Here is a 12,149-nt window from a genome sequence, read left to right as displayed (position 1 = left end):
AGGAAAATGGCTACTGTATGCTATTTTTGTGTTACAATTGTCGATTTTATATTTTACATTTTTAACTTTAAAATGTTATAACTTTTTGAAAAATGTATGGATCATTACAATTTTTTTTATGATTAATACTTAATATATACCTCTTTCATTCGACATACTTTTTTTAAAATCGGACCATTTCCCTTAATACAGGGGGGATTCAAAACATAAAAGTACATATAGAAAGTAGAACTTTTTCAACTTAATTTTTGAAAGTGTTCCGGAAATACTGACACTTTTATATATATATCTTAAATTAAAGCTTATGTAATATACTTTAATATTAAAAAAAAAAATTTTGGACTTTATTTTGTCTTCATGATGAAAATAGCTACCGTATTCAAAAATATGCTATTTTTGTGTTAAAATTCTTGGTTTTGTATTTTATTTTATTTTATTATAAGGGGATTACATCGATTTTCATAAATATTATATCAATCTAATTGGCATAGTATAAAAAGTTAAACATATTTAAATTTTTTTATTTCTTTGAAGTCGAGAAAAATAACTTTAAAATTTGAACTCGCTAAATTTCTATTTTTATTGAGGGACAAATGTGACAAACGGTTTCTGAGACGGTAACAATTCTTTCACGCCTGTGGCACTGAATTTTTCCTTAGTTCTTTTTAGTTAGAAAAAAATGTTTAATTCATTTGATTTTTACCTCATTTAGATTCAATAACTTCAATAAATATCAAGGGTCCTATTACTGTAGTCTCTTCTCGTGAGAAGAAATTCATATTAATATTATTTTACTATGTGGTTTTTTTTTGTTGCTATCATTTATTTTCTCAGCTCTTTTTTCATAATCTATCTATTTTCCTTATATAGAGGTCTTAAACTTGATACACACGTAAAAAATGTAAAACTTTTTCAACTTGCCTTTTACTCTAGGTAAACTTCTAATGACACACATTTTTACCAATTATACTTAAAAATATCACAAATTAATCCTTATTAAAATAGTTGTCCTTAAAAATTGAAAAAATTTCTTTTATTCTTTCTAATTAGGGGAAATATCCTAAAAATTTACGATTTTTTAAATTGGTACATTTTTGTATATTTTAAATTTATTTTTCTTAAAACTTTCATAACTTTTATAAAATTTAATGAATCGAAATAATTTTTTTTAATAATATTTTAGTTGTATCCCTTTTACTAGGAATGTTTTTGAAAATCCGATCATTTATCAGCTCACCGAAAAATTCAAATTAGCAACTTTCGTACAAAAAGTTAACTTTTTAAATTTAACTTTTGAAAATGTTCCGGAAAACCTGACGTCATTAAATATATTTTTTTTAAAGATCACGTAATCTTGTTTAAAAATATGCTCAATTTTAAAAAAAAAATTTGACCTGAAACTTATCTTCTTAATATAAACAGGCTAAAATTTATTGAAAAAAGTATGATTTTTGTGTAAAAATTACAAATTCTAGAAAAATTAAATTAATTGTTGTACAAAAACTTATACTTCAACCCAGTTGGCGTATTAAGAAATAGGTGGGGTAAGTGGACCAATTTATTTTAGAACTATTTATTTTGGTATGTGTTTAGCATTGATGATGTTAACATTGTTCGCGAAATATGTATACGCAATTTTTTTAGTATTTTTGCGGTTTTTTAGTCAAATATTTTTAGTTGTAATTAATATTTTAATATATTTAAAATTTTAAAAAATATTAATCACGAGTGATAAATTCTAATTAGATATTTATTTTGATTTAAAACCTATTCTAATTTTTTAGTTTCAACACAAAACTTAGAAAGTATTATCTTTACTATGTTGTTTTATTATTTTTTGCTATTTGTTACCATTTATTTTCAGCTCTCGCTTAATAAATTTAATTTAAAAAAAATTAACTCAAAATATTCACTGTAACAAAAGTATGTAAATTTTTCAAAACATAGTGCACCACTCTATATAACATTATACAAAATTTGAGGCGATGCTATAAAAAAGAACTCCCAAAAACTACATTTTTTGTAATTGTAGTAAATTTAAATATAAATAAACAGATAAAATTAAGTTGGTTAATCATTTCGAGCGAGACGAGAAACTTGTTTTTTGGTCTTTCAAACTTAAGTACCCTTAATTTCAAAACACTATTTGTGTTTTTGCAACTGATAACTTTTTTTGTTGATTAAACAAGCAATTTTGCTAGGAAAATAAATAATTTAGCAAAGAAACATATTTTGTTTGAATAAGAAAAATATAATTGTACTAGAAAAAAAGTTTCACAGAATGTTTCGTCACTGAAGAATCACCAAAATGATTTACTGGTAATGGAAATAAACTTGAAAATATTATCTTGAAATATGGATAATTAACCTAAGTTAAATAATATCCGAGTTGTACTAAAATGTATCCAACAACGTAAAAATTTGGTTTTACGTTACCTTAAACGTAAAACCAAATTTTTACGTTGTTCATTCATCGGGTGTATGGTGTGGTGCAATAGACACACTAGTTGCTGATAACCTCTAGTAGTATGTCACAATTTTAAGATATTACATTAAAATATTTATTAAGATACACGTCTACCTTTATAGGTTCACGGATGTTACAGAAATTTTTAAAGCAGCAAAAAACACTATTTCCCTAATGCAGAAGGTAATGGGAAACCACTATACTTAACTCTTTTCCTTGCATACACTAATTCAACTAATGTTATCTGGTGTGCAACCAACCTACTAATTGATAACTGGAAAGAATTTATATAAAAATTCATAAATGTTCAATTTTATGATTAATTTTTAAAATAATTTAATGCACAATCACCAAAAAATGACACCTTTGTATAAAATATTCTATTTTTTTCTTTGATGATTCTCTAATGACTTTAATTTCCATTATTACTAAATCGTACTTATTACGAGTCCATATCAAAGGTTCCATACGTAAATAGGGTTTATTATTAATATTTAATTACAAAATAACATTCCTGAACAATTTTAAAAATGTCAGTTAACTTTTACCCACTTGCCCCTTCAATTATAGATTCTCAGGTACTCATTTACTATAAAGTAGTACCGAAAAGAACCAAATAGGATTCTTTTTTTTTTGAGGAAAAATTGACTTGAATTAGGTTTGAAAATGTAGCTAAATGTGGAATAAAATGGCCAATATAATGTGTTCTTTTTTAAATATACCGTTATTTTACCCTTAACATTAACATTTGTTTAACGATTTGAAAAAAAAGGAAAAATACCAAAATTCTCTTTTTTTTATTCTGGACATAATATTATTAAGGTTAAATTAAGAAAAATTCACATAAAGTTTCTTAATTGTTTTCCAACAATCAGGTTTTTGAAGTAACAGCTTTTACCATTAGGAAAGTATTATTACACGTGTAAGGTCATTTTGTATTTAATAAACACAATACATAAAATAATCATACATAAAAAAAACTTTAGTAAAATAACTTAGTGCTTGTCAATTTTACATCTGAGGGCAAATACCTACTCATTCTACTTTAATGCTGGCTCAAGGATACTTTTTTTTTACATTAATTTAATTTGAATAAATTTATAATTAAATAAACACGATAAAATGTTAATATGTGTTTTTAAGATTTATTAAATATTTTTTCTATTATTAAAGAATACGCATGAAATTGTTTTTGTATAATAAGCACCTACACAATAATTTCCAATATTTAAAAATAAATAGTAATTTAAAATGATTTATCTTAGAAATTCGCAATTCAGCCAATTAGATACGTTTTATAGTATGGACTTTTTGAAAAAAAAAGCATGGAGCTTTGAATGGGTTGTAAATAAAGAAATACGTATGAACATGTGTAATGCACATAAAGCAAAATTACTCAATTGAGAAATGTATAATATATGTCATAATATTAACTATGTTTTAAAATATAACTATATTTTATTATTTTTGTTGTAATGACAACTTCTTCTTAAGATCTTATTATATTAATACGAATCATTTAATTAGGTAACGACTTATTTTTTGAATAACAACGTTTCAACATAAAGCTGTTATTTAAAAATATTTAAAACACAATTCATTTAAATTTATATTTACAGTAATTTGATTAAAAATTACGTTGTTGATGTTTTAATTGTTTTTTAGTTAAATTACTGTTAAGAATTTTTATTTCACTCGCGCGTAAAAAATCATACAGCATTTTTTCAATTTCGGTTTTTAAAAAAGATATCTCTATAAACAAAATATTAAAATAATAATTTTTTTATTTTAGTAAAAACAACAGTAGTATGCAATGCTTAAAACTTTTTTCGTAGCTTAATAATTACCAAAATTGGAATCATAAAACATAAAGAAGACGTATAATGATAAACGAAAAATGTATAATAACTACAAATGAAATAAATCAAAAATCAAACTATCGAGCATAACTTAAAATGAAAACATATTGAAGATTCGTTATAACTTACAAGATAAAATGTATTTGGTCAAAATATAACTGCGAGCAACTCAGTGTTTTACAACGTAAAAACTGTGGGAAAATCTTACCCCTAAATACCACGAAATGGAAAACATTATGAATCCATAACGTTCAATTATTTAAAACGTATAACATTTTAATATTGTTATCGCTTTAACTGCTAAAATATAAAAACAAAATAAATAATTTTGGTTTAAACATTGATAGTATGTACACATACAATACATATACTTCTTTATTACTATGACTTTGACATATCGTTGAGCAAAATTGGTTCAGTAGGAGTGAAGTAATTGTGTCCAGTATCACAGAATACAATACAACAAGTATTACAAGTATAACTGTAGTTGCTAGTAAAACTTAATTATATTTACTATCCTATATTTTATAATATTTTAATAGTTATTCAGTATTTGAATTTATAAGAAAACTAATCTATTATCTATTGTCTCATTCTTTTTTTTTATATGATTTTAATTATAATTACAATTTTATACACTATTTTTTATGGCTATCGAACTTTCACCGAACCTTCTAGTAAAGAATATTTTCTTCGTCGAATGTTATGTTAAACCATATTATGTTAAAATAATTTACATAAAGACAGTAGTTTTCAAATGTCATTTTACATTATTATTAAAACAATTTTTGTTTAATTACCCAACCTTATTTAAACAAAGTCTTCAGCTCAATTATTGTACTTAAAAATATCGTATAAAAACTATTTGACTCTTTAGGCTTTTTTAAAATTGATTTCCGTTTTAACTTACTATTTACATAATATTTTACACTTTATAGTTCGAGTCATAAAAGTAAGAATTGCAGAACGTTGAAGTTCGTCACTGGAACGAATAATACTCGTCCATTTTTACTAAGAAAATAGCTATTAGATGAGTAAAAAAAAATAGGTCAAAATAATTTTGTTAGTTAATTATTAAAATTATGAATAATATAAGAACACATTTTCATAACTGTTTAATGATTTTATTTATACACTTTTCGTAAGCTACAAAAAATAGAGTTTTTAGATAGCACAATACTACAAAGTTATTTATTTTAAATACATTATCATTTATACCCCCAATTATTTACATAATACTAAAATAACATATATTATCTAATATATTGTTTCTAGAGAACTATAGGTAATGTCTTATTAAATCGTACGTGTAATCACTACATAGGCACTTTTCTATTACATTAAAATATTTACAAAAATAAAAAATACAAATAAATTTGATATGTTCATGTAAAATATAAAAAAAAAAAATTAATAGTAAAATATAAATATTCTTTTTAGATGTATATAATATAAATGGCAATTAATTCAATGATTTAAATTATGTAAACAAAAATTGCATTATAAATATATGGAAATTAAAAAAATTGACTGTTAGGGTAATACACGAACACTTAATTATTTTCGATGTACATAAATTAATAGTTGGCAATAGTGAATTCCTTAATCGTTGATCTTAATACGCACAGGAATGCATCTAACTTAGTCTGAAAAAATGTAACCATAGTCATTAATCATTTAAGCATACAAAACATAAAATTACCAACCAACAGAATTGTTTTGAGACTTCTCTTTGCCAAATTTAGGAAAGTTTTAAAAGCCATTATTTTAGAGTGGAAAATGTTCATCTATCAAAACCATTAAGTAAATAAAATAATAAGTAATTAATAAAATTGTCGATACTTGAACTTTTAAAACGTAGTTAAATTTTTATACAAATAAAAAAAATTTTTGATTTGTACGGTTCTACATTTTTAAATACTAATAGTTTTTAATAAACGAGTTGTGTAGTAATTTTATATAAATATGTGAATACTAAAAATTATAAAAAACGGGCATTCTTGTGTAGATAACCCAATGTATATTATCAACATAACTAACTACAGCAATAATAATTTTTTATATTCTATTAGACTAACTAATTATTAATATAATTTAAAATTTCTATTTATATCTCAACTAGCTTGTCATTCATAAATTTAAATAACTTTAATACAAAAAGTTATTTTTCTGTCGATGATCTATCTATTTTATATTTAATACCATTTTTGTAGAATAAGTTTAATGTAATATTAATTTTATAATTCTAAAATTATAGTTTATCAATACTAACCCGTGCGTTATGTGTATGACTTCTATTGTGTTTGATTTCAATATTCTAAATATGTGTTATATTTTTGTGATTTTCTAACTGAAATTACTATATATAATATCTACTAGTGATGGTGTGACTTATTAAAATCAAAAATGAAAAATGCCTCTTCTACGGTTTTCTCGTATCAAATCATCATATGTTGGTTGTCTGGCAGTTTGCCTTCTTCTTACCGGGGTGGCTGGTGTTAAGCCTGTTGTAGACTCAATAGATGCATCAGGTATAGAATTATCAATTTTTGTACCACCACCAGCTCCACTGCTAGAACCACTGCTAGATCCTACAAGACCCAATAAGTCACTTCCACCACCCGCACTGGCGTCTGCACTATCACCGCCATTACCTCCACTCTGTAATATCATATGTTAAAAAAAGTTACTTTTCATTTTAAACATGTATAACATAACAATAAAATAAGAAACTTTCTTATGAAAAATATTTTATGTATTATTTTAAATATGAAGTACTAGTAGTTATAATATTAGTAGTTTTACAAAGCCCTTATCAGTGTTTTCAAACAATGTTCATTGTTCAAATGGAATTATTATTTTATTTGTTTTAACTGTAATTGTTTTACCTTTTTATCAGTCATTTTTCATTAATAAAAACCGCTTACCGAAGGTTGCGTACTAGATGATGAATATGACGAAGAGCCTGATAATGGCGCAGCGAGGTTAGCCAATAATGGACCAGCTAAGCTCAAAATAGACCCAGAATCGGATCCTCCTGTCATTGAACCATTACTTCCATTGTTACTACTTTTACTACTTGATGATCCAAGTAATGGAGCCGCTAAATTTACGATTGATCCCAAATCAGAACCTCCTGTTGCAGATCCACCTCCAACATTTCCACCTATGTTACTCGACGAACCCAGTAAGGGAACCACTGAATTTAGTATAGCTCCTGAATTAGATCCACTCTCGCTAGTATTATTTTTGCTATCACTGCCACTTAATGAACCTATTATTGGTGCTACTAATTTAAGTATAGACCCAGAATCTGAGCTTCCTCCTTGCTCTCCGCCACTGAGTGATCCAATAACTGGCCCTGCAAATTCCAATATTGACCCAGAATCCAAACCCAACCCACCTTCTTCCCCACCACCACTCAAAGATTGTATTACTGGTCCTGCAAGTTCTATAATCGAACCTGAATCCGATCCTCTACTTCCATCTCCACTACCCTCTCCCCCATCACCACTTAATGAACCTATTATAGGTCCTGCGAGCTCCAATATTGATCCAGAGTCTAATCCAGATCCTCCTTCCCCACCACTTAAAGACCCCAACAATGGAGTTGCCATTTCTAATATTGACCCAGATGATCCACTAGGATCTACATTTGGTTCTTCAGTTTCTAATTTGGCTACACCAGTAATTTTATCATTTTCAGCTCGTTTGTGCTTTTGCTGATTTTCAATAAACCATCTTCGTTGAATTAAATTGTCATGAAGATCCTTGTTACTCCTTTTAGTTCGAATGTCTATCAATTTGCTTCCATTCCAGTGATTAGATGTCACATACGATATTTTTGATTTACCATATGCATCATACAATTCATCCTTTTTATATAGACACATAGATTTAGTTTCATCATAATTGAATCGTTACATCTTTTTTACCAATATTACGGTGCATTTATTATTTATGAATCGTACATTCAACGTGTATTTGAGGTATTATGTTTATTTCTGAGTAATTGTGTATAACGATTTGTAAGGTTAGATATTAATCTTCGTAAAAAACGACTTCTACGTGTTTAAACAAAAAAATTCCTAATAACTCTATAAAGTACTATTGTGAATACTCAATAAAACTTAATTAAAATACTAAGTAATATCAACTTTATATGTATACTACTAATAACTACTAGTGCTAACCTAAAAAAAGATAGTAAAACTATAAAAAGTGTGACTCTTAAAAATACAATTGTGATTTTTTTGTTTTAAGATTTTAACGATATTAGCTAATATAAAAATATTTATATATACTTACACCACTGCTACTGCCTAATAACGGTCCAACAAGATTTAAAATGCTACTTGAGCCGCCGCCACTAGCAGACTGAAAAAAATTTATTTTTTGCTTTAGAAATTACAAAATAATCGAATATATTAATTAATAAATAAAATCTCACAGAATCGTCTGTAGTTCCTTGACCACCGTTTCCACTACTACTACTAAACAAACCAGCTAAAAGACTTAAGATGCCTGATGATCCACCAGATCCTGAACTATCACTACTATCTCCTCCATTTCCCTTTAATAATATAAAGCAATAAAAATATAAGTAATATAAAGTCAAATTTTTAACTTACTCCACTTCCACCGCTGCTACTTAAAAGAGGTCCCAACAAAGAAAGAATACTAGCACTTCCCGGACTAGGTCCATCACTTGAAGCTCCATCATTTGAGGAGGTTCCATCACTGGTTCCTCCTGATGAACTTCCTGAAGAACTAGCACTGGCACTCTATAAAATACACTTATATCATAAGAACCATCATAAATTGAAATAAATTCTAAAAATTTGTTTAAAAAATCCTGTTTTTATAATTTCTTGTTCATTTTTTACAATCCATTTATTGTGCTTAATAAGTGCTTTAAGTGATAAAAGATTTACCTGGGTCACATAATATTTTTAGTTTTTATCCTTGGTCCGTTTAATGTAATAAAAACTGTACCTAATTAAATATCAGAGTCATTATGTATGAGGTCATCGTTTTGATTATTTATATATATATATTTGGTTCTAGGCCAATTAAATTGTAATCATGCCTTTTTAAATGTATAAACTTAAAGAATTCAAATATCTAAAAGCTATTTTTATAATGAAATAGCTGTACCCGTATTACGATTTTTAAAATTTAAAACAAAATTTCAAAAATATATATTACATACATTATTTCTGTAGGTTAAATATTATTACTAGATTTATCAAGTTAACCTTAGTAATATAAAGAAATTTTATTGATAAATTATGGTATTACCGGGAAAAAATGTATAACTTTTTTTCACATTTTACTCTACCCTACATTATATTACTTAAGATGGAAAACGAAATAAATTTAATTAAAATATTTAATAGACCAAAATTGTTGATAGTTAACAAAAGTATTTAAGTGTAATATCACTTACGCCACTGCTACTTCCTACTAGTGGTGCAACTAAGTTTAAAATAGAACCCGATCCCGATCCGGTTCCTCCGCTAGAGCTTGGTTGGTGAGATGGCGCTGTTTCTGCGCTACTACCGGCGCCACTAATGCCAGAAGCCTAAAAAACATTTGATTTAGTTACATTTTATTGCAGAAAATACAAATATTTAAGAAATAAGATTTCACCAAGTCTCCTGAAGAGGATCCAACTATAGTACCACTGCTGCTTCCCAAAAGTCTGGTAGCTACTTCCACAGATCTAGGCTTTACTGCATGCTGAATGGTTGGTTGATCCTAAAAATTTACAACGATAAATTGAAAAATAAAATGGAGACTCGGTTGATTTTACCGAGGACTATCTTGACAATTTTATTTTAAAAATATTATAAGTGTTTTTTAATTTACATTGTAATTAAGTAGTAGCGAAAGGTACATACGGCTGAATTTTAAATAAAATGTGTAGTAATAGTTGCCGGCTAAGAAACAAGCGTGTTAAGCGCGAGGTCATCTTACACAAACACACATACTGTCACTGTTGTTGACCCAACAGCCGTTCTAGTGTATAGACTCTCAATTATAAGATAATGTTATATAAATAAATATTGTTCTGAAGATTCATACTTTTAATTCATAAGAATTATTATACTACAATACGAAAGCTAATGGTTTTCTTAATATCTATGGTTCATTTTAAGTGTAAAAATAATTATCTCTCTAGGATAAAAATGACTTGCTATCGTTAACACATCACAATTAAATACAACAGTCCTCAAAATTATTCTTATGACCTTTCGAATTCGGTTTACCTTCATGAATGAAAGACCATGAAGTTCAAATATGACCAATATTAATAAAAAAAATTATCTAATAGAAATCTATAAATATCAATGAGTTAAAGTGATTAATAATAATAATAATATATGGAAATATAAAAACAATGGCTTGAGATTACTTTAATTTCGTATTCACAAAATATCTAGAGATCACTATAGTAATTTAATTAAGTTCAATGTTTGTATAAATTTAGTACTCATTGGTTGTCATTGAACCATATATTACATAAGTAATAATAATGAAATAAAGCATTTAAAATATGCCAATAATTAGATAGATAATTTAGATGGAATTAATTGATTAATTATTTAATAAAATAATTTTAGTAAATATTATTTAAAAAACATTTTTACAAATTAATTTCTATATAATTTCAAACTAAATATGTAAATTTAAATATAAAAATTAAAAAAGGCCTATAATACAATAACATTTTAAACTATTTTAATTATAGTAGCTGTGAAATGATAAGTTATTTAAGAAACATCCAAAAAAACTTTTACGTTGAGTTTGAAGTTCAAACTTAATTTTCAGTTAAAGCTAAACAAAAAATCATTAATTTAATAACGTTTCAGTAGGAATATTTAGTTATCTACAATAATCAAAAAATTTTTTTTTTCAAATAATTAATTTAAAAAACATTCGTTTTTTTTTCTTTACATAAAAATGTCTCTACGTCTAAGAAATTGTTAGTTTTCATTTAAGAGGAAAATCAAAACGTATAATTCACAATACAAATTACTTATTAAATATTTAGTTTAATGTTATCCAATAATTTTCAATAAATTATAAACATTGACTTAATTTTAGGTTTTCCCTTTTGTTAGTAATAATTTGGTGTCATTCTATAAAATGTTTTTAAAAAAATATTAGTAGATAGTTTTTTTTATGATAAATTTTGTCAAAATCTATACACTAAGACGAAAACACGTGCACTTTTAGGATTTCACAAGATTCAGACAGTTAATATATTGATAACACTATAATTGTGGTAATAACCAGTATGCTATGTAACATGACAACTGGTTATTACAAAATATTTACCAAAGAAAAATTCAGAAGAAAAAACTTTTATAAATATATGATAAAAATTAAACAGCAGTACCTGGTGAAATACAGTCAAATCTTCTGCGGATCTTAAATCACTTGTAGGGCTTGCTTGATGATTGGGAGCTAGCAGCAAGATAAACGCTGCTGCTGCAAAATACCTGAAACATGTAGTTGATTGATATAGGTATTCGAAAAGAAACGAATAATGAAATAATTATATTCAAACTTCATTTTTCACTATATAATAATTTTTTAGCCGAATTGGTGCTACTAAAAATCTTATTATAATTAAATTATCAGCTTACATTTTTAAAATTTGCTGGAAAACACAAAAGAAAGACTATTGAAGCTAAAACAGTGTTTGTAAAGTTAAAAAGTTCAACTCAATTAATTATTCGGTTTCAAATTTGACTTGAAAGTTATTCTTTCGGCGTCTACGATAGTACTGTACATTTAAGTTTTGACGGCGGTCT

At 26.1% G+C, this 12,149-nt stretch overlaps 1 protein-coding gene across 2 annotated transcripts; it reads right to left on the bottom strand.

The window, feature by feature from the left end:
• Positions 1–5,472: 5,472 nt before the first annotated feature.
• On the bottom strand, positions 5,473–12,149 carry LOC126899222 (uncharacterized transmembrane protein DDB_G0289901-like). 2 transcript variants are annotated; one of them, XM_050673831.1, is made up of 10 exons: positions 11,982–12,149; positions 11,732–11,834; positions 9,979–10,086; positions 9,776–9,910; positions 8,958–9,110; positions 8,777–8,899; positions 8,635–8,703; positions 6,599–6,987; positions 6,033–6,113; positions 5,473–5,972 (listed from the first exon to the last, which is right to left on the bottom strand). In XM_050673831.1, coding segments are annotated over exons 1-8 (954 nt in total). In that variant the 5' UTR covers positions 11,984–12,149; the 3' UTR covers positions 5,473–5,972; positions 6,033–6,113; positions 6,599–6,726. The 2 variants fall into 2 exon arrangements, with proteins under 2 accessions (XP_050529788.1, XP_050529787.1); XM_050673830.1 differs by lacking the exon at positions 6,033–6,113 and having other exon boundaries at positions 5,476–5,972.

The sequence above is a fragment of the Daktulosphaira vitifoliae genome, unplaced genomic scaffold (assembly GCF_025091365.1).
Source record: "Daktulosphaira vitifoliae isolate Bord-2020 unplaced genomic scaffold, ASM2509136v1 Scaffold_2, whole genome shotgun sequence".
Classification (NCBI taxonomy): Eukaryota; Metazoa; Arthropoda; class Insecta; order Hemiptera; family Phylloxeridae; genus Daktulosphaira; species Daktulosphaira vitifoliae.
Note: the sequence above shows the minus strand (reverse complement) of the source record. Positions and strands in the feature narration are given on the sequence as shown.